This window comes from Chiloscyllium plagiosum, chromosome 12 (assembly GCF_004010195.1).
Source record: "Chiloscyllium plagiosum isolate BGI_BamShark_2017 chromosome 12, ASM401019v2, whole genome shotgun sequence".
Classification (NCBI taxonomy): domain Eukaryota; kingdom Metazoa; phylum Chordata; class Chondrichthyes; order Orectolobiformes; family Hemiscylliidae; genus Chiloscyllium; species Chiloscyllium plagiosum.
In genome coordinates, this window is record NC_057721.1 from 61,085,923 (window position 1) to 61,109,835 (window position 23,913).

Consider the following 23,913-nt stretch of genomic DNA (forward strand, 5'->3'; position numbering starts at 1 on the left):
GCCGATACAGTCATCGATGTAGCGGAGGAAAAGGTGGGGGGTGGGGCCAGTGTAGTTGCGGAAGATGGATTGTTCCACATATCCTACGAAGAGGATATCCTTTGCACCCGATGTGGCCTCCTCTATATTGGGGAGGCAGGCCGGCTACTTGCGGAGCGTTTCAGAGAACACCTCTGGGACACCCGGACCAACCAGCCCAACCACCCTGTAGCTCAACATTTCAATTCCCCCTCCCCCTCCACCAAGGATATGCAGGTCTTTGGATTCCTCCATCGTCAGACCACAGCGAAATGACGGTTGGAGGTGGAACGCCTCATCTTCCGGCTAGGAATCCTCCAACCACAAGGGATGAACTCGGGTTTCACCAGTTTCCTCATTTCCCCTCCCCCCAGCCTGTCTCAGTCAAATCCATCAAATTCAGCACCGCCTTCCTAACCTGCAATCTTCTTCCCGACCTCTCCGCCCCCACCCCAGTCTGACCTATCACCCTCACCTTGACCTCTTTCCACCTATCACATTTCCGACGCCCCTCCCCCAAGTCCCTCCTCCCTACCTTTTATCTTAGCCTGCGGGACAAACTTTCCTCATTCCTGAAGAAGGGCTTATGCCCGAAACGTCGATTCTCCTGTTCCCTGGATGCTGCCTGGCCTGCTGCACTTTTCCAGCGACACATTTCCAGCTCTTACCTACTTTTAAGCCTGCCAGACCACTCAGAATCTCCTCTGTCTATGCTAATTTCTCTAATTGTATCACAGACATTCTATGCACATATCGTCCCTCTCACTAGTGAACACTGACCCAAAGTATTCATTGAGCACCCTACTTTATATCCTCTGGCTCCATGCACAAATTACTCCTGTGGTCGTTCATGGACCCTCCTTGTTATCTTTTTGCCCTTAACTTACCTGCAACTTAGGACTTTTCTTTAGTTTTCCTGCCAGTATCTTTTCATCTCCCCTTTCCCTTCTCTTAATTTATTTTTTCAGTTCGCTCTTGCACATTCTATACTCCTCTATGGCCTCTTCTTGAGTCCTCATAAACCTCTCTTTTTCTCTTAATCCAAAGCTGTACATCCCTTGATATCTAGCACTCACAGGATTGATGGTCCCACCCTTTTTCTTTAGTTTGAGTTTGATTTATCATTGTCACAGGATACAGTGAAAAGTGTTGTTTTGCATGCTATACAGGCAGCTCGTACCATACAAAGTGCATCAAGATAGCAGAGTGCAGAATACAGTGCTGCAGAGAAGATGTAGAGGGAGAGCTCAATATTAATATTTGAGAAGTCCATTCAAAAGTCTGATAATAGCAGGGAAGAAGCTGTTCATGAATCTGTTGGTACATGTATTCAAACTTTCAAATTTTCTCCTGATGGAAGAGGGTGGAAGAGAGTATAACTGGGCTGAGAGGGGTCTCTTATTAGGTTGGTTGCTCTCCCGGGGCAGTGGGAATTACACATGGAGTGAATAGATGGAAGGCTAGTTTGCGTAATGGACCGGGCTGTGTTCGTGATTGTCTGTAGTTTCTTGCATTCTTGGGAAAAGTAGATGTCCATACCACGCCATGCATCCAGATAGAATGCTTGGGCTGTTCTCTTGGACTGTTGAGGAGCCTAATTTTTTAGAAATAAAATTTAAGAAGCCCTCTTTTGTCTGTGAGTAGAAAATATATAAAACGTAGAACATTACAGTGCAGTACAGACCCTTGGGCCCTCGATGTTGCGCCGACCTGTGGAACCAATCTGAAGACAATCTAACCTACACTACTCCATTCTCATCCATATGGCACAAACAAAAATAGAATTTGCTAGAAAGGCTCAGCAGGTCTGGCAGCACCTGTGAGGAAAAATCAGATTTAACGTTCCAGATCCAGTAACCCTTCCCTTGAACTGAGGAAGGGTTACCGGACTCGAGACATTAATTCTGATTCCTCTTCACAGATGCTGCTGGACTTGTTGAGCTTTTCTAGCAATTCCTGTTTTGTTTCTGATTAACAGCATCCGCAGTTTTTTTGGTTTTTATTAATGAATATGTGGCTGCAATTTCAACTGCTAGCAGGTGTTGAGAAGATTTGTAGCTCAGGTTGAGGTTCTGGATGTAGGTTTGCTCATTGTGCTGGAGACATTTTCAGACGTTTCATCATCATACTAGTAACATCGTTATTCACCTTCCGGTGAAGCACTGGCTGTATGGCCTGCTTTTTATATATATATTTAGGGTTCATTGGGTCAGTGATGTCATTTCCTGTGGTGATGTCATTTTCTGTTCTTTTTCTCAGGAGGTGGTAAATGGGATCCAAATCAATGTGTTTGTTGACAGAGTTCTAGTTGGAGGACCATGCTTCTAGGAATTCTCGTGGGTGTCTCTGTTTGGCTTGTCCAAGGATGGATGCGTTGTCCCAGTCGAAGTGGTGTTCTTCCTCATCTAGTAAAGATACTAATAAGAGTGGGTCATGTCTTTTTGTGGCTAGTTGATGTTCACGTATCCTGGTGGTGAGTTTTCTGCCTGTTTGTCCAATGTGGTGTTTATACAGTTCTTGCACAGTAGTTTTGTATAAGAAAAACCTTGCAAGACACAGTGGTTAGCCCTGCTGCCTCGCAGCGCCAGAGACCCGGGTTCAATTCCTGCCTCAGGTGACTCTCTGTGTGGAGTTTGCACATTCTCCCTGTGTCTGCGTGGGTTTCCTCCGGGTGCTCCGATTTCCTCCCACAATCCAAAAATGTGCAGGTTAGGTGAATTGGCCATGCTAAATTGCCTGTAGTTTTAGGTGAAGGGGTAAATGTAGGGGAATGGGTCTGTGGGGTTGTGCTTCAGCTGGTCGGTGTGGACATGTTGGGCCGAAGGCCCTGTTTCCACACTGTAAGTAATCTAGTTTAATCTAATCTAAACTGTAACAGAGGCTCACTGATGATGTTACCTAGTATGGTGACGAAACGTCTGAAAACGAACCCTCCAGCTCAGCGAGCAAACTTACATCCATTTCAATTGCTGTTTGTTGGCATCACGCTAGCTGCTATCATTATACCATTATTACTGTTTGACAAATGTTGACAATTTAGCATAATCATAGTAGGCAGTGGGGAAAGGAAGGAAGCCACTTGTAAACTCAATTGTGATTAACAGATTGAAGAGTTTGTTGAAGGATTGGATGTGGAGTTACCAAAAAAAATGATTATTTTTATGAGGGAGGAAGTAGTTGAGGGGATTTACATGGTGTTGAATGGGCTTTCTCAAAACAGAAGGTTTTTATATGACGAAGTCACCACCACAACCCCAGCACCCCTCTCCAGAACAAAGTTCCTGTCACTCAGGGAAGTTTTCCCAAGGTGACTAATGCAAGCCAAGACATTTCTTGATTTTCCAAACTCACTTTGAGTGTGAAAATCCAGGCCATGCTTTTATTTAAAAAGTCCGGGAACTCATATCCCCACCTTCAATAAGTCACAAACATTTGAGTATTCCTAAGACATATTGTGCCTCCTCATTCTTCCTCCCAATATCTCTTATATTCCTATGTTGAACTTCATTTGTTGTGCCTTCCCTTTCCACCAACCTACATACTCTTTCAGTCTCTTAATAACTTACTCACCATTTGTTACATTCTTAAGTTTTGTTTCAGATTCAATTTTCAAAACTGTGTTCAGTACCTACAAGTTTAGATAATCAGCATGTACCAAGGACCACCAGTGCCCTTGGAACTCAAACTCTGAAGTCTGAAATACACCACCATTCTCTGATTGCTATCCCATAGGCAATTTTGTATCCAATCTGTATTCACCTTATTTGGATTTCAGTTATGTTGACAGCCTCATACATGGTATTTTATCAGACTCCTAGTGCACCAGTTGATGAATGTAAATGTGCAGGTGCAGAAGCAGTATAGAAAGCAAACTGTATATTGACTTCGAAAAGAAAATTCAAGTCCAGGAACAAGGATGTCTTGCTGTGATCATGCATGGCATTTTGAAAGTTCATGTACAGATGCAGTGCATTCATTCACATTCTTTGTTACCTCATCAAAAAATGAGATCAAGTTAGTCAGCATGATAAAGTCTCCTTTATTAGTCCATGCTTGTCCAACGAGCTTTTAAATTTCTGCTGGATTATTGACCCAGACCTTCCTGTCTCCATATCATCAGAGACTAGATTTATAACTTAACATGAACATCATGATCTCACTGCAATAGGCTTACCTCTCTCAGATTCGGGAACCTTTTTCTCCTTCAGCACAGTTTTACTGGAACTTAAAGGTTTAGAGCCTCTCTCTGCTTTTCTCACAGATGTTTTTTGGAAAAACTCCACTCCTCTTTCTGGATTCTTGGGCTTCTTTTCCTATGGAGGTGAAAGTTATATAAAGTATCCCTTAAATAAAAATGAAATTTGCAGGACATTATACATTTGTAGAAGGCATGTCCCCATATTCCTCATCCCCAAGTAAGAGTTTTAGATTTTTAAGATCTTGGAATAGTGCAACTAGCATGAATTTCTGAAGATCACAGCAGATTTTCCTTTTTTCAGGATTGTGCAGCAGTTTAATGGTTGATGTTACCAGAGCAACATTATTCTGGGATGTAACAGCATGGCAGCAATGCTTAAACTTGAGAGGCATTGTTTTTAAGGAGAAAGTGAGGACTGCAGATGCTGGAGATCAGAGCTGAAAATGTGTTGCTGGAAAAGCACAGCAGGTCAGGCAGCATCCAAGGAACAGGAGAATCGACGTTTTGGGCATAAGCCCGAAGAAGGGCTTATGTCCGAAACTTCGACTCTCCTGTTCCTTGGATGCTGCCTGACTTGCTGTGCTTTTCTAGCAACACATTTTCAGCTCTAGGCATTGTTTTTACCCATTGAGCTTTTCCTGAATCTTACAATTGAAGGCATCCTGAAGATTGCCCATGGGATTTGTAAAAGAAGTAGCAAAGAAACAGAAAATAGAAGAGACACAAATGTGAGATTATTTTAACATTTATCTTAAAAATGTTATCAATGCAAGTAAAATTACATGAAGTATTAGAGGCTCTGTTTAATAATTGATGGCTGTGCAGAGCAAAATATACATAGAAAGGAGAACATAAAAGAATGTAATGTACAGGAGAGGTCTGGTAATGGAGCACAGATGATGGAGTGAAAGCTACACTGTCTGTGTCACATGAAGATCAGAGAGGCAACACAGTGGGGAAGAGCTGGCCAAGGATAAAATGTCCAGATATTTGGCAGCTGTCTTGAGATAACAGTACGGCTGTATCATGAAAGTATGATGGCAGTCCTTTGGGAACTGAGTGTACTTCTCAAAAGACAGCAATTTTTAATGCTAGCACTGTCACAAAGTTGTTGATTTGTCATTTAAAAAGGGCATATTAGCCTTCAAATTATTGCATGAAAAAAGCGTAACTGGTATAAAGAGATACACACACTGTCCAATTATATTAATTAAGCATATATGGAAAAATTAGGAGAAATATTTACAAAACAATTTATCCAGGTAATGCTTGGCAGGATGGGTTTCAAATCAAAAGCACTGTGGAGATTTTTCCGATGTTTTCATGTAAAAAGCCTCAAATCCTACTTAGTAGCCACCACCTTCAGTCCAACAATGGCAATCCAAGTTCAAGCACTGAGACCTGTCTTAACTTCCTCCCAGGAATGCTGCATTGCGGGCAAGTTGTGCCAGAATGTCAAGAACAGCAGCATCACCCTGACTACAGCAGCCATCAAACAAGAAGTTGTGTATTTTCCTACGTTATTATATCAGGTGGTGGGAGTGATACAGGAAGAGATCAACATGAACTGCTGGTGACTAACTCCAGCATCAAGCAAAGAAGCTCAACTTTAACCTGGGTTATAAGTAAGAGTGGGATGGGACGCCCAGTTTTTCTTCCACAGGCCCTGCAGCCAGCAATGATATTGTTCTTAAATGTTATACTTACGTTGCTTCTTAAACTATCAGTGTATTTTCTCATTGTCTTCCTCTTGCTCTGCTCAAGTTCACCATTCACTACCAATTCTCATAAGTATGAGCTAAAGGATTTTAGTTGTCTCTTCACAGTATATGTTAATGATTTAGATAAGGGAACTAAATGTAGTATCTCTAAATTTAGCTGGGTGGGAGGGTGAGCTGTGGGGAGGATGCAGTGATGTTATAATGGACAGGCTTAAAAAAATGCAACGCAGATGCAGTATAATGTGGACAAACACGAAGTTATTCACTTTGGTCGCAAAAATAGGGAGGGAGATTATTATTTGAATAGCTGTAAATTGAAAAGGGGGAATCTTCATCGATTCTTGGGTGTCCTAGTGCACCAGTTGATGAATGTAAATGTGCAGGTGCAGAGGCAGTATAGAAAGCAAACTGTATATTGACTTTGAAAAGAAAATTCAAGTCCAGGAACAAGGATGTCTTGCTGTGATTATGCAGGGCATTGGTGATGCTACACCTGGAATATTGTGTGCAGTCTTAGTCTCCTTATCTAAGTTCTAGCTGTAGACGGAATGCAGGCAAATTGATTCCTGGGATGGCAGGACTGATGCATGAGGAGAGATTGAATTGCTTAGGATTATATTAATTGACTACAGTTCAGCCTTCAACACTACTATCCCCTCGAGACTGATTACTAAACTTAGTGATCTCGGACTAAGCCCCACTCTCTGCAACTGGATCCTCAGTTTCCTGACCCACAGGTCATAATCAGTGAAGATTTGGGACAATATTTCATCCTCACTAACATTCAACACCAGAGCCCCCCAGGGATGTGTACTCAGCTCCATTATCTAGTCACTGTATACCTATGACTGTGTCGCCATATACCAGACTAATGCCATTTACAAGTTCGCTGATGACACTACCATAGTTGGTCGAATTTCAGATGGCGACGAAACAGACTACAGACGGGAGGTGGAAGATTTCAAAAAATGGTGCACTGAGAACAACCTCACTCTCAATGCCAACAAAACCTCGGAACTCATTATTGACTTTCGGCAGGATGCTGCTCATGCCCCCCTACACATTAACAGCACAGAGGTGGAATGAGTGGAGAGTGTCAAGCTCCTGGGAGTGGTCATCCACAACAAACTTTCTTGGATTCTTCATGTGGGTGCACTGGTTACAAAGGCCCAACAATGTCTCTACTTCCTCAGGCAGCTGAGGAAATTTGGCATGACAGCAAATACCCTTGCCAACTTTTATAGGTGCACCATTGAGAGCATTCTGTCTGGATGTATCACTGCCTGGTATGGCAACTGGACCATTCAAGATCGGAGGCAGTTACAGAGAGCGGTGAACTCAGCCTGGACAATCACAAAGGCCAACCTCCCTTCTAAGGATTCCATCTACCAGGCCCGCTGTCAACAGCATTCTCAAAGATCCATCCCACCCTGGCAATGCTTTTCGACAACTTCTACCATCGGGGAGAAGGTACAGAAGCCTGAACACATGCACCATCTGGTTTCGTAACAGTTTCTACCCTACTGTTGTTAGAATATTGAATGGACTCACAAACTCTTAACATTTGCCTGTACCTGTGTTTTTGTTTTTGTCACTGTTTACCTATTATTTACTATCTATGCTATTTAACTCTGTGATCTGCCTGTATTGCTTGCAAGACAAAGGTTTTCACTGTGCCTCGGTACACATGACAATAAATTCAATTCAAATTCAAATATATTCACTGGAGTTTAGAAGAAGGGAGAATCTCAAAGATTCCAGCAGGACTAGACAGGTTATATGCAGAGAGGATGTTCCCAATGGTGGGGGAGTTCAAACCAGAGGTCATATTTTAGGGATATGGGGTAAATAGTTTAGGACTGAGATAAGGAGAAATTTCTTTGCCAAAAGAGTGGTGAGTCTGTGGAGCTCACTAGCACAGAAAGTGGTTGAGGCGATAACATTGTGTTTTCAAAAAGGAGGTAGATATAGCTCTTGTAGCTAAAGGGATAAAGCGATATTGGGGGAGGACAAGCTTAGGATATTGAATGCATTGATCAGTCAAGATCATATTGAAAGGTGCAGCAGGCTCAAGGGGTTAAATGGCCTGCTCCTGCTCCTACCTTCTATATTTCTATTTGAACATCTGCTCAAACTAATCCCATGGAATTACTGGCCTCAAAACGTCATTAGTTACGGATGTTATCTGACGAATGTCCATCGTATGTCTCAGAAAGTATGCCTCTGCAGTATTTAGGTAAAAACAATGACTGCAGATGCTGGAAACCAGATTCTGGATTAGTGGTGCTGGAAGAGCACAGCAGTTCAGGCAGCATCCGAGGAGCAGTAAAATCGACGTTTCGGGCAAAAGCCCTTCATCAGGAATACAGGCAGAGTGCCTGCCTTGAGGAAGTTTTCCTCCTCTCTATACAAGAATCTCAGGGAGTCCCTCTCCCACTGCAACTCAAATTCAAATATATTCACTGGAGTTTAGAAGAAGGGAGAATCTCATAGAAACCTGAAAGATTCCAGGTTTCTACTTTCTCCCCACCCCCACTCTCCTCGAGCTTATCTCTCCACACTTCAGGCTCTCTGCCTTTATTCCTGATGAAGGGCTTTTGCCTGAAACGTCGATTTTACTGCTCTGCAGTATTTAGTTTAGTTTTCAATGTCTTGCTGATACTCCAACTTTCACATTGATATAGTAATATTGAGCAGATGTAGCATTTTAGTAATTTTAGGGAGATAAGCATTGTGATGAATTAATGGGAGGTTTGAGAGAAGATGACATTTATAAAGAGGAAGCACTAGAGAATTGGTGCAGTGTCTCTCTAAATTCAGACCAGAAGATTACAATACTTCTCTGAAAGAGACATTAATTTTGACAAATGGCTGTTTAATTTTGGTGAAATGCTAGTTTAGCTCTTGATTAAAAGTTTGAATGTCATTATGTTATTTCTTTCTTTTAAGACCATCAATTAATCAATTGAAAAGTATAAAATGAATTCAAATGCATCATTTTCAATGCAAAATTCAATATTTTCCACAGGAATATATCCCTGGACCTATTTCAAAATCTGTAATTCCCTTTCAAGTCTTAATTTAATTTGTTTTATTCTTCTCCCATACAACTGAAAGAATGCTAGACACACCCAGTGTTAAATTACAATCCTGCATAACTACTTGTTTTCAAATGTCACAGGCTTGTTATCAGGGCCATTCTCGAATTGCCAGTTTTCTGCGGCCTCTGTCAGTTTTTCTTTGAAAGCTGTTGGTGTGGTTGTACTCGTTATCTAGATTAGCATGTGTGTTAGTAATTACAGCACATCAGTCTCAGCACACTCCCACTTGTGCCTGATTTTAGTGTGGATTTAGCTATTAGGAAAAGCCAGGTTTGCTTTCAGAGGCTCCAGACAATTCAGCCAAAGAGACGAAACAGTTCCTTTTAGGATATTTATCTAAAGCACTGGAGATGGGATTTAAAGCTCAGGAACATGAAACTACAGTACAGCTGCTCTTTATAGAAATCCCATAAATATTTGAGGAGACTGCAGAGCAAACGAAAGAGTTGACTCTTTAGGCCAAATGCTTAAAAACAGAAATACCCCGACTAAAGAGCAGCTGCAAACTGTTTGCTGGATGCTTCAGGCAAACTCGATGGTGACTGGACAAAAGGGGCAGTCTACTCAGCGAAGCAAGTAAAACACAGCTTTTTCTAAGCACCCATAATTCTACCTAAAGCTGACAGGGGACAGTTTTCATCTCAACAGATGGAGCAAATAGCATAGCCAAACAATAAGGGTTGAATTGTTTCCAAAAACAACAAAGAACAATTAATTATGAGCTATGCAGGAGTCTTCAAAAAGTCTCTTTATGGCACTTAGTCCTTTCTACTACACCCTCTTGGCATTAATATCCTGGGAAGTGCAGCTATACATGCCTGTCATAATTTTGGTGTTGCCTCAAAATTGAGAGATAAAACTGCCAACTCTTGAAGAGAGCAATCAGCTTTCCCCACCAATCTGGGTTGTGCTAGAATATCTAAGAATGGAATAGAATACAAGAATGGAATTCTCTCCTGGGCACATTACTGTAAACAACTCAGGGAACAAAAAACAAGGGAGCAGAAAAAAATTCTGCTTTGGTTTAATTTGTTGGTTACAGTACTCTTGTTGCATGAGAAAGGCAGTTTGACTTACAGTCATGGATCATCTGATTAGGAAAAGAAGAATTTGTTCAAGTTCCTGTCTCCGTGGGAAGGGGATCGACTACAAGAATGGACATGCTGGGTGACCAGTGGTGAGAACATAGGAGTGAAATTGCTGGTGATCATGTGGAATAACCTTGCAACAGATTTGCCAACCCTTGTAAATATTAATCAGATATACGTAAGACCCAACTCATCCTTGTAATCACAATGGTCAGAGCGTAACATGCTACCAGGTACTAATGAGTCCACTTCATGATTTCTAAAATATGACTGACAAGTAAAACGCAAATAATCAATCTTTTTTAGATTACTTACAGTATGGAAACAGGCCCTTTGGCCCAACAAGTCCACACCGACCCTCTGAAGAGTAACCCACCCAGCCCCATTCCCCTACCCTATATTTACCCTTGGCTAACACAACAGGCAATTTAGCATGGCCAATTCACCTGACCAGCACATCTTTGGAGGAAACTGGAGCACCCGGAGGAAAGCCACACAGAGAACGTGCAAACTCCACACAGACAGTCAACCAATACAGGAATTGAACCCAGGTCCCTGGTGCTGCGAGGCAGCAGTGCTAACCACTGTGTCACTGTGCCTCCCCTTGACAGAGTGTTTGGGAGACCAAATGCAAGGGCTCTGGCAATTGAAACACTTGTATTCTGAGAAAAGCAAGGGTTTTAGTAAGTACAATCTTAGACATGCAAAAGTTTTTAATAAAATCATACTTACAAGTCAGATTGGAAAGTTATACAGTACGACTTATCATACAGTTTGATTGTAAAGGCCTTTCATCACGGCAGCAGTCATACACAATGGGAAGGGGTATTACAACTTACAACAAAATCACTGAATCTCCACCTATTTCAGGCATGGTAGATTTGACTCAAATTCAGCGCATTTGCAGCCTTTAGTACATACTGCACATTTTTAACAATTGCCAGTATGTTTATTAGATATAACACTTTATTCATCTGTATGTACACTAAGTATCATGCTTTGTGGGTACAGTTATTTGACTGATCCATTCTATTCTAATTTTTATTGCTACCAGCCCCTTACTATTAATTTTCTTACTTTATCTCTATTTATTTTTATGATATAATGTTATTCATTATAAAAGGAATCTTAAAAAACATGTGAACTAATACTCTGTTTCCTCATCACACTTGTCAGATCTGTGAAGTGGACTCTTTGTCCAAATGGACAACATAATGCAAGTTCTCCAAAAATTACATTAAATGATTTTTGTTTTGCTAATTTGGTTACAAAAGTGGTTGAACATTAAATTGTCTCTGGGAAAAAAAATTTGTTATATTTGATGGAATTGCAGTTGTTGTCTACGCTGCATTTGTAGCATTGACAGACACTTCAGGAGGCTACCAAATTTGTCAGTGATTAACAATAAGGGGCACTCATTCCTCTGACTCCACGCAGCTTGCATGCTTTCTATTCCTTGTAGTGATTCACAGCACTGGCAGCCTCAGCAATACTGAGAAGAGGTTTTCCAATATAACTAAAACATTACATTTCCTAAAACTGAAAACAACTGTTTAAGGAATTCCAAATGTAATAACTTTCAGATAGTAGATTACTGAAATCAAAACAAAATTAGGTATTTCCTGTTCAAGATAGATCAGTCCAGACTAACACCTTTAGTCAAAAGTAGTAATGTAGATGTAAATGGAAATTGTGAATGCCTATAGAAATAAACACAGACAAAGAAAATGAACAGATAAACCTGTAGACGTTTTACCTCCTGTATTCCCTTGAGCCTGTACTTATCAGACTGATGCAGCAGATTCTTGTAGCAAATACCATTTGCAAAGTCTCGTTTCTATAATGAAAGAAAAATAGGGTTAATACAAGAATATTGGGAGAAGATTTCCTCCATCTGTTTGGCAAAGTAAAGCAATGAGCATGTCTGTGAAAAAGGCATTAAGTTCTTCAACACAATCCATCTTCCTCTAATACCTATTTACTTAAAAATGTACTTTGCAGAAGCAATCTCCTTGGATCTGTGCCAGGATGTTCTGATCAACTGGACCAAGACCCAAGAAAACATCCCTTTCCTTTCTTATGAGTGGTTGAGAATATTTTGTTGTATTGAATTAATGTTGTTTTTAAAACGTGTATTCAAACATTTTCTACTGAAGATCAACAAAGTAATTGTGTCATTAACTATGAATCACTCTCAGGGTCTTGTTTAAACAACAGTTTCGAAGAACTTGGAATGATTTCAATGGTTTCCTTTACTCAGTCTTTTAGTTGTTTCTTGGCTTTAGCAGTAACTGCTGAGGAAAAAGTCACTGAGAACAACAAGTAGGGATGTGATTAGTGATACAGAGCACCTCTCTAGTTTTAGAACCTCATCAGAATATGAGTTAAGTTAACATTTGTACTGTCTGACTATGAATCTGACTATACTTCCAACCACGCCTCTTAAAGCTATGGCCGATACTTGCTGTTTGAACAAGAGATTATGCAAATGTTTATCAGTCTCATATTCACAAACATTTTATATTTTCTTAAAGTTTATTAACAATAACACTAGAGTATAATGTATTGCAAAAATCTGTTATGAGGAAAAGAGAAAGTGAGGACTGCAGATGCTGGAGATCAGAGCTGAAAATGTGTTGCTGGAAAAGGGCAGCAGGTCAGGCAGCATCCAAGGAGCAGGAGAATCGACGTTTCGGGCATGAGCCTGAGGAAGGGCTCATGCCCAAAACGTTGATTCTCCTACTCCTTGGATGCTGCCTGACCTACTGCGCTTTTCCAGCAACACATTTTCAGCTCTGTTATGAGGAAAGGCATGCTTATAAAAAAAGGGCACTCACAACCAATCTGAAAACAGCCAGTAAATACTGACATTAATAATTGCAAGTGCAAAAGCACAAACAAGATACTACAGATGTTTTCACTGATGTGTGTTTGCATGACTCAACAATCACACATAGGAGGTGCTGTCAAATTGTCATTATTTTAATACAAACATAACTGGAGGGGAAGAGGGAAAAGTTTACATGGTCAGTGTTTTGTTGGTCATGCTTACAATCTTGAACCCTGGAGTTTCCTCTTTTGATGAATGAATTTAAGGAATAATCGAATTAAAATGTCATACTCTAGAATGATAATTTGAGAATATGATATAAAGAATTCACTATCCCTCAACTCAACATCAGTAAAACAGAGTATCTGGCAAAATAAAAACTGAAAGAACTGTCAATGCTGGAAATCAGAAACAAAACAGAAATTGCTGGGACCGCTCAGCAGGTCTGGCAGCATCTATGGAGAGAAACCAGAGTTAATGCTTTGGGCCCAGTGACCCTTCCTCAGAACTCCCTCAGAATATCTGGCAATATCATTATGTTATTTATGGGGTGTTTCAGTGCACAATTTGGCTGCTCCATCTTCTATATTACGATTGTGATTACATTTCGAAACGACTTCGCCAGTGTAAGGCTCTTTAAGACATACTGAGGTCATGCTAGGTGCTTATACATAATGCAAATTTTTCTTTCTACCTACTTCACACATATTCAGACAAAAGTATTGCTGAGGTATCATGACTCAACCTTATTTAACCAGCATCCAAACACAGAGAATGTGAGGATTGCTGATGCTGGAGATCAGAGTTGAAAATTCTGGTGCTGGAAAAGCGCAGCAGGTCAGGCAGCATCTGAGTAGCAGGGGAGTCAATGTTCCTGATGAAGGGCTTTTGCCTGAAATGTCAACTCTCCTCTCCTCGAATGCTGCCTGTCAAATGTAGCATTCGAGGAGAGGAGAATTGACATTTCGGGCAGAAGCCCTTCATCAGGAACATTGACTCTCCTGCTACTCAGATGCTGCCTGACCTGCTGTGCTTTTCCAGTGTCACACTTTTAGACTCCAAACACACAGAGGTAACTAAAATAACTGACAACAGCAGGAACCTTGGCTAATTTTCCTTTACCCCTGAAGTGGTTGGAGTGGGTTACAGCTCCACTCAGGGAATCTGAATCTGGGCTTCATATTCTTTTACATGTGTTGTAGTTTGGAACTCTGTACAGTGCTGACAGATGCTCTTCCCACCCATCATTAGTATATTTTGAAGGAATTTACAAGTGGATACTCAGCTGTTTGACTGCATTAGGAATGCACCTTCGTTGGTTATCAAGTTCTAGACTGGGACTGGAACCGGGATGTGTTTGAGGCAGTGGTACCTATTCTATTGTAAGCCTTCCCACCTTTAAGTGCTGATGTTAAATGCAAAGGACTATCTGAGGTTGCGCAGCGCAGAATGTGGTTCAAGAGTGAGACTGTGTAGTCTGTGATTCAATTATCCACTGTATTAACTAGCTATGCTATGTCTTACGCTAAAATAATTTGCAAGATATTTCTGGCCAATCAATACTTCTTACCTTAAATATTCTTTCTGAAAAGACAACTCACTGCTCAGATCATTACTTACTTGGATACTTTTAAAATAGTAATCCAACTTCTTGTTTAGCAGAAAATAAATGGAAAGGATGTGTGAAGCTCGGTTTGCCAGCACAGTGTTTACCACCTCAGTACGTTTATATCCCAGCTTCTCAGTCATGTGAAGCAGCACATTCTGATTCAAGTCTCCAGGGTGAAGCCTGAGTAAGTAGAAATAATCAGGTAATTACTAACTATTGTTACGACACAACAGAATGGCAGAGTAAACATATTATTGAACTAACTGCCAAATGTTTCTGACTAACAATGTATGGGTCCCAGCAATAGTAAACAGTCATTAATGGTCAATAGTTTAGATAGATATCTATAACGAGGAATGGATCGTTACCACAACATATTATTCCTACGTCTTAATGGAAGCATCAAGCTGTGCCAGCAATGTGTTCCTGGTTATCTTATTGTTATGAAATTGAATAGTTTCTCATTACAGTGGTATTTCATTGTCTTAAAAGGGTGCGATGGATAGCGAAATAATTTTAGGCTGCTCAGTATGACTTCAATGGTGCAAATGATTAAAATCTATTCTGAGGGATAGGATAAACTATCACTCTGAAAGGCATGGAATAATCTGGGATTGTCAGCATGGTTTTGTTAAGGGAAGGTCATGTCTTAGTAACTCTGTTGAATTTTTTGAGAAAGTGACAAAAAGGATTGATGAGACAAGTGCAGTGGATGATGTCTACATGGATCTTAGCATGGCATTTACCAAGGTTCCACACAGCAAACTGGTCAAAGAAGTTAAAAGTACGTGGGATACAAAGGGACTGTGGCAAGTTGGATCCAAAATTAGCTCAGTAATAGGAAACAGTGGATAGTAATTGATTAATGTTTAAATGAACGGAAAGAGATTTCCAGTGGTGTCAGTGTCGGCTCCTTGCTTGTTTGTCATTGTTATAATAATGACTTGGACTTGAATACAGTTTTAAGAATTTGCAGATGACACAAAAATTAGCTGTGTGGTTGATAGTGAAAAGGATAGCTATCAACTCCAGAATGAGATGAATGGGTGGAAATGTGACAAATGGAATTCAATCTGGACTAGTGTGATTAATGCGTTTCAGGAAGGCAAATAAAGCTACAGAAAACACAGTAAATAGGAGAATATTGACAGCAGTTGAGAGACCTTAGACAGCATATCCATCTGACCTTGAAGAAGTTCAGACCGGTAGACGAGCTGTTAAAGAAAACTTATGGAATGCTTTCCTTGATTGAGGAAGCTATAGAATAGATGGGATGTAATGTAGAAATGGTATAAAATGGAGATTAGGCCATTGTTGGAAATTTGTGTATAGTTCTGATCATTGCATTACAGCAAGATCATAACTGCTTTGGAGAGAGTAAACAGGAAACTTATAAGAATGTTGCCAGGAATTAAAATTGAAGCTGCGAGGAAAGATTGAATAGGTTAGGATTGCTTTCCTTAAAAGAGGAGGTTGAGAATGATTTAATTGACACCTAAAAAATTAAGATGGGCTTGGATAAAGTAAACAGCAAAGATCTGTCTCCCCCAGAGGACAGCTCCATTACCAGGGTGTATGGATTTAAGGTGAATGCTGGAAGGATTAGAGGGGACATAGAGTGGTGGGTTCTGGATCATTGGTGCTGGAAGAGCACAGCAATTCAGGCAGCATCCGATGAGCAGCAAAATCGACGTTTCGGGCAAAAGCCCTTCATCAAGCTTTTTTCCTGATGAAGGGCTTTTGCCCGAAACGTCGATTTTGCTGCTCGTTGGATGCTGCCTGAATTGCTGTGCTCTTCCAGCACCACTGATCCAGAATCTGGTTTCCAGCATCTGCAGTCATTGTTTTTACCTCATAGAGTGGTGGGTGCCTGGGATTCACTGCCTGGTGCTAGAGGCAGAAAAGCATAACTCATTTAAAAGGAAGTTGGATCTGCACCTGAATGGCTGTAACCTGTCAGGCTACAGGGAAGGTGCTGGAAGGTGAGATTCAAAAAGGCAGCTCGTTTCCCTTCAGCCGACGCAAACACAATGTTCTGAATGGTCTCTTTCTGTGCCATAAATTTTCCATAGTTCTATAGATTCAGAATTCTAAGTTTTAGATTCTGATTCTGAATTCCAGTTTCTGAACCAAATTCAAGTTTTAAAGAATTTTACTTTTCTAATTTAGTAATTTTAGATTTCGATTTTAAATGTTTCATTGGTGGATCTCCCTGGAATTGTCCACAGATGTGATATATAATCATTCACTTGGCTTTTTCCTTTAAGACTCTTGCTGTACATTGAGGAACTGTAGTGAATTAGAAATCACTGAGATCAGAATTGTTTTGATGTGCTAATGGCTAAACTACATCCTTTATCAGGTAGATTCTACACAACAGCATTAGCAATGGAGAGTTCACTTTGCGGAAAGACATATCAGAGAGCTAGGAACAAAGATATGAGCTATAAACTGAGCATTCTGGCTTCCACATTCATTTAATTTCTCTCTCCCAATCAGCAAGGTTGGGTGCTGGGAGTGCTAACTATTAAATGTACTACGTATGGATTGCTCTTCAATAGCACTATGCACAAGGATGCAAGTCTTAATGCAGTCTTCTATTGGAATATAGTCTCATCTCAGAATCCAGAACCCTGTTTAATATCTTACAGTTTAGGCCTGGGTTTATATTACGCTTTCATTTTGGTTTATTAAGTAGTGCTAAGTACTGCAGGCTAGTGCAATTTAGAAATCAGAGACAGTTTGGAGAGGGTAGGATTTAACATGGTTACAGTTATGTGGAGAGACTTGCAGAAGCTGGAAATGGGTACATGGGGGAATATGAGAGTGGAGGAGAAAGTGAGGTCTGCAGATGCTGGAGATCAAAGTTGAAACTTTATTGCTGGAACAGCACAGCAGGTCAGGCAGCATCCAGGGAACAGGAGATTCGACGTTTCGGGCACAGGCCCTTCTTCAGGAATATGAGAGTGCACAAGGGAATAGGCGGCATGGATGTAGCATTTGAGTGGTTGGAGGAGTGAGGATTGACGGTTTTCAAGAGCAAAACAAGGTCATTAAACCCTGTGGTGTTCCAACCTGACAACTTACAACTTCAACTTACCCACCCTCAACTATTAACATCCCTGGGGTTACCATTGACCAGCAACTCAATTGGACTCACAAGATAAATACAGTGGTTACAACAGCAGGTCAGAGGCTCGGAATACTGCAGCATGTATTTCATCTCCTGACTCCTCAACGTCTATTCACCATCTATAAGGCACAAGTCAGGAGTGTGATGGAATACTTCCCACTTGCTTGGATGAGCGCAGCTCCAACAACACTCAAGAAACTTGACACCATCCAGACAAAGCAGCCCACTTGATTGGCACCACACCAACATCCACTCTCTCCACCTCGAAAGACAAGGGCAGGAGATACATGGGAACACCACCACCTATACATTCCTCTCTAAGCCACTCACCACCCCAACTTGGAAATATATCGCTGTTCTTTCACAGTCGCTCGGTCAAAATCCTGGAATTCCCTATTGTAGGTCGAGCTAAAGCAAAGGGACTAACACCTTCTCAAGTGCAACTAGGGATGTGCAATAATTGCTAGGCCAAGAAGCAACGCCTACATCCTGTGAGTGAATAAAACAAACCTGATGACCTGCCGTCTTTGTTATCACCTCAGTCTTATAATTAGAGGCTCATGCCTCCAGGAAACAATATATGGAGGGAAAGGACCATTTTAAAGGAGAGAGGTCTGTCAGATTGGAATACTTTTCAACTCGACTGCCCTGTTCCCTCCATGGCAGTTTTCTCTGCAGTAATGGTGTAGTATGCCCATCTTCCCCTGCCACTGCAGGCATTTTACCCATGACAAAGAAGGCAAACATGAGCAGGCTGCTAAGGATAAGAGGGTCCCTGTTGGTGGGCCATATTTTCCCCTTTGAAGGCAGCCATCTAACAGCTTCCCCCAATCATACGTTTGCCCTCTCCAACCACCACCCTGTCAATCCTGAACTCTCATTCCATCACATGGATCTGCCAACCTAAGACCCCAACCCTAATGTAAGCCCAAATTAATGGCGTCTCCCCTTTAGGCATTGCTTGGGGACCCATTACACCCAATTTTACTGCTGGGTCAAGTGAGCACCCAATCATCTGATTCCATGTAAAATTCATCCCTATTTTATCAGAACTCAGCACACTTAAAAATTATAACTACAAAGCAACAATTACATTTTTTATGTTAATTTCAGTTTTTAAATGAGTTTATGTTAGAAAACCGTAAATGTCAGTTTTAGTTCCAGTGAACTTCTTAGCGGGAAGTAAAAGCAGCCAGACAATTTGGTTGATAAGTGTTCAGCTACAAGTTTCCTTTATCCCAGTCTCATATAGATATAATACAGCTGTCTTCCTGTGGATTAACCCCTCCAAGGACACCGGAATAGAGTGCAGGCTCTGAGCTCTGTTGTAACTCGTGTTTTAGCAATTGATTGTATGAGGTCTGACTTTCAAACATGGATTGTCACTTAGCTGAGGTATAAAATAGTAATAAAGAGGGGTGTTAGGATTCTGAAAGGCTTTGCTTTGCAAACACCCTTGAACCAAAAATCTGGGCCACAGTTACCTTCTATCCTGTGTCTAATCCTGAGCACACATCAAATTATTATTATCATTATATCTGTGTAATTGTTGATAAAAATGTTTCCTATCCAAGACAATAAATGCCTTTTATCCTCTCTGTCTTGTGGAATAGCACACAAATGTGTAATTAAAAATACCCATTTCCTGACTGTAATTATCAGGATTACACTGTCAGCTTTCTTTATAAAGATGGATAGAGGAGTTCACAATAGACATATTCACACAAACGTGCAACATAAACTTCAGCTGGGATTTTTCATTCTGGAGTTAAAGTTTAGCTGCAGGCATCACATCTGCCACAGTCTGTGATTCTCAGGCAATCTCTTGCTCTTCAGCTAATTTCATATGGTCAGCAGATTCCAGCATGAGCTAAAGGGTAAATCTTTTGTGCTATTGCCCCTGCTGTCTCCTCGCTGCAAGCCAAGAGCTCCAGAACAGACAGTGAACATCGTTCCTACCACTTCCTGGAGATGTCTATCAAGTGTCATTAGATAGCTGCATGCTTACATATTGCCTCAATGAGGCTCTAGCCTATTTGGGTCAGAAAAGGAGTCCTTCTTCCCTCTCGGGTGAAACAAGCCCTTCAGATATGGGCTGCCTGAGCTGAGGGTGCGCAGGAGGTCGGCACCTCTAGAAGGTACCAGCACGATGGGATCCAGCATAGGAAGCAGAGGAATGGTCTCCTTCATCCCACAAGGGGATTGCCACCATCTTCTCAAAGCAACCGCACACTCAAAGGGCCATCATTAACTCTAACTCTGCTACAGTACAGCCATGTCCACCTCACAATCACATATATGATGGGCACTAAAGGGCTGTTAATATTATGCTGATAATTTTCTAATGCTTTTTGGGTACTGAGCTCCCTACTTTCTCCCTGGGAGGGCACACCAGCCGGCAGGGCTATGAATGCTTCCCAAGTGCTCGTGGACACATTCCCATTACACTCAGCTGTCTTTTTTTCCCTCCAAATCAAAGTGACACATGAAAGGAGAGGACTGAGACTGCCAGCGACCTTCCAGATCTTCACATCCTATGGACACGTTAATCGCTGGTAAAAAAAAAATTGAGCTTTTTGGGAGTGAAAAGGAGATTTATACATGGAAGCAGACGATATAGCTAAGGCATTAAATCAATATCTTGCATCTGTCTATACCAAGGAAGCAGATGGTACTCAGGCCATGGAGAAATCCTGTCCCTGGAGGGATTCAAAATTAATAAAGCAGAGAAATCAGATAGACTGTCTGCCCCAAGACCGAATGAGATGCATCCAAATATACTGAAGGAAGTGAGAATGGGAACTGCAGAGGCACTGGTCATAACCTTTCAGTCTTCCTTGATTTTGAGGTGGTGCTATAGGACTGGACAATTATAAACATTACACCCTAGTTCTGAAAAGGATCTAAGAATAAGCCCAGCAATGATGGATCAGTACATTTAAGTTTGGTGGTGGGAAAACGTCTAGAAATAATATCCTAGGATAAAATTGACAGTGATCTGGACAAAGCTGGGTTAATTAAACACAGCCAACCTAAATTTCTTAATTGAAAATTGTGTTAACTAAGTTTTGTGAAGAGCTAACAGAGAGGGTTAATGATGATAATGCTGCTGATGTGATGTACATGGACTTCCAAGAGGTCATGATGTGGAGGGGTTTGATGCAGTGCTGCACAACAGACCTGTGGTGAAACTTCCAACTCACTGAATAAAAGGGACTTAACAACATGAATACAAATTGTCTGTGTGATTGGAAAGACAGGATAATTGTCAAATGGATATTTTTATGGTGGAGATCCCAAAGGGCTCAGTATTGGGACCCGTGCTCCTCCTGATAGATAGAAATGTAGAAAATAGGAGGTGGAGGTATTCAGTCCTTTGATCCTTCCCTGACATTTAGTATGATCATGGCTGATCTTCCAACTCAGTAATCTGTTCCAACTTTTTCCCACTACCCTTTGACACTTCAAGCCCTAAGAACTGTATCTAACTCCTTCTTGAAAACACTTAATGTTTGGCCTCAGCCACTTTCTGTGTCAGAGAATTCCACATGCTCACCACTGTCTGGGGAAGAAACTTTTTCATATCTCACTTCTAAATGGCCTACCCAACATTCTTAAACTGTTAGCTTTGATTCTGGATTCCCTGGTCATCAGGAACGTCCTTCTTATGTTTACCCAGTCCAGTCCTGTTAGCATATTATAGGTTTCGCTGAGATCCCGCCTCATTCTTCTGAACTCCAGTAAATGTCATCCGAACTAATCCAGTCTTTCTTCATACGTTAGTCCTGTCATCCCAGGAATCAGTCTAGCAAATCTTTGTTGCACTCCTTCCAAAGCCAGTGCTCATTCCTCAGATACAGAGTTCAAAACTACACACAATACTCCAGGTGTGGACTCACTAAGGCCCTGTACTGTTGTAAGGTCCTGTACTTGAATCTTCTTGCTATGAAGAACAACATACAGTTTACATATAATAATGATTTACAGCTTGGTGGAAACAGACCCTTTGGTACAATTCATCCACGTTGACCAGATATTCTAAATAAATCTAGTCCCATTTATCAGCATTTAACCCATATCCCTCTAAACCCTTCCTATTCATTTGCCCATCCAGATGCCTTTTAAATGTGGCAATTGCATCAGCCTGCACCACTTCCTCTGGCAGCTCATTCCATACCCATACCACCCTCTGCATGAATAGATTGCTCCTTAGGTCCCTTTTAAATGTTTCCCTCGCACCTTAAACTTATGCCCTCTAGTTTTGGACTCCCCCACTCCAGGGTAAAGACCTTGTCTACTTACCCTTTCCATGCTCTTCCTGATTTTGTAAACCTATATAAGATCACCTCTCAGCCCCCGATGCTCCAGGGAAAATAACTAAAACCTATATAGCCTCTGTCTATAGCTCAAATCCTCCAATCCTGGCAATGTTCTTGTAAATCTTTTCTGAACCCTTTCAAATGTCACAATATCCTTCCTATAGCGAGGAGACCAGAATTGCACACAAAATTCCAAAAGTGGCCTAATCAATGCCCTGTACAGCCACAACATGACCTCCTAACTCCTATACTCGATGCACTGACCAATAAAGGCAAGAATACCAAATGCCGCCTTCACTATTCTAACTACCTGTGACTCCAATTTCAAGGAACTATGAACCTGCATTCCAAGGTCTCTTTCTCAGCAACATTCCTGAGGAGTTTACCATTAAGTGTATAAGTTCTGCCCTGATTTGCTTTTTCAAAATGGAAGCATTATAAACTGTGAGGAATACAGCATTGAACTTCAAAAAGACACAAGGTAGAAATAGAACTCTGCTTTTATACTAAACAACGAAACACAGTGGAATGGTTCTCAGACCTGCTCCTCAGACAGTGAGGTTACATTGAATAGAGCACACAGTGGTCTCCCAGTCAGCTGTGAAACTCAGCATACTTGGTAACACCTGTGGAGACTCCAATGACTCCTCTTCACAAGTCACAAAAAGTGCCTGTATCTATGTAGCTCAGGCCATCTAAAAATAGGTTGCTATGAGATTTTCATGTATGCCTTTCTCGCTCATATGCCATAACTCAATCTTTATGGTATCTGTGAAGACCCTCCTGGGCCATGCCACTTCCTCAGCTTCTTCCTCGGTGCAGACCTCCTGCTTTTCCATCAGAACCTGTCCCAGGACATTCTCCTCTCATTAAGTTACATTGTAGAGGTTGCAGCAAACAATTTAAATTGCGAGACACTGTCTGAAGTGTCCATTGACCAGATGCCTGACCAAGCATCTGAATCTCATTTTCAGGGGAGGTATGGTCTGCTCCACAATGGCCCTTGTGGAAGTCTTTACAACTCTTTGGCACCAGTTTGTGGATTCTCCCTTTTTCTCTTTCTCTTGCAGCACCATCTCCATGTACTCTATTCACTAATGTCATCCCACACATCAGTATAAATCAGTATAAATTTCCCAGCTATTTTTATTCTCACAAAGGGACACAAAATGTTAATTCTGCTTTTCTCTCTACTGTTGAGTTCCTCCAGCACTCTGTTTTTATTTCAGATTTCCCATCTGCATTTCTTTGTTTTATGTCATGTGCTTGAGTTTGAGGGGTCGCCCACTGACTATCACTGGAAGGACACAGGGAGAGGGGTGGGTTCTGAAAGATGTAGGCGCCTGTGAGTGTTCCAGGATGTGAGCATCGAAGTGAGATGCCCTCTGGGTAACATGCACAGACCTCCAAGATCCAGTTGCCGTGGTCGCACATTAGATTAGATTCCCTTGTCGACACCGACCCTCCGAAGAGTAACTCACCCAGACCCATTACCCTACCCTATATTCACTCCTGATTAATGCACATAATATTATGGGCAATCTAGTATGGCCAATTCACCTGACCTTCCACATCTTTGGATTGTAGGAGTAAACCAGAGCACCCAGAGGAAACCTATGCAGACACGGAGAATGTGCAAACTCCACACAGACAGCCACCCAAGGTGGGAATCGAACCCAGGTCCCTGGTGCTGTGAGGCAGCAGTGCTAACCACTGAGCCACCGTGCCAGCCCAATGATCTGCACATTCACAAAGTGGAAGCTTTTCCCATTTATGAAGACTGCCCATGGAATCATAGAATCCTTACAATACAGGCAGAAGCCATTCGGCCCATCGAGTCTGCACCACCCTCCAAAGTGCATCCCACCCAGTCCCATTCCCTCCCCCATGCTATCC

General features: G+C 41.5%; 1 protein-coding gene across 2 annotated transcripts in view; it reads right to left on the bottom strand.

The window, feature by feature from the left end:
• The window catches only part of LOC122555329 (hormonally up-regulated neu tumor-associated kinase homolog A-like), a 32,438-nt gene that overhangs the window by 2,819 nt on the left and 5,706 nt on the right, over positions 1-23,913 (bottom strand). For both annotated transcript variants that reach the window (XM_043701208.1, XM_043701207.1), the window contains exons 2-4: positions 14,577-14,745; positions 11,883-11,963; positions 4,193-4,331 (exon numbers count right to left, since the gene is read on the bottom strand). In XM_043701208.1, coding sequence (XP_043557143.1) covers positions 4,193-4,331; positions 11,883-11,963; positions 14,577-14,745 — 389 coding nt within the window. The remainder of the gene's footprint in view (positions 1-4,192; positions 4,332-11,882; positions 11,964-14,576; positions 14,746-23,913) is intronic.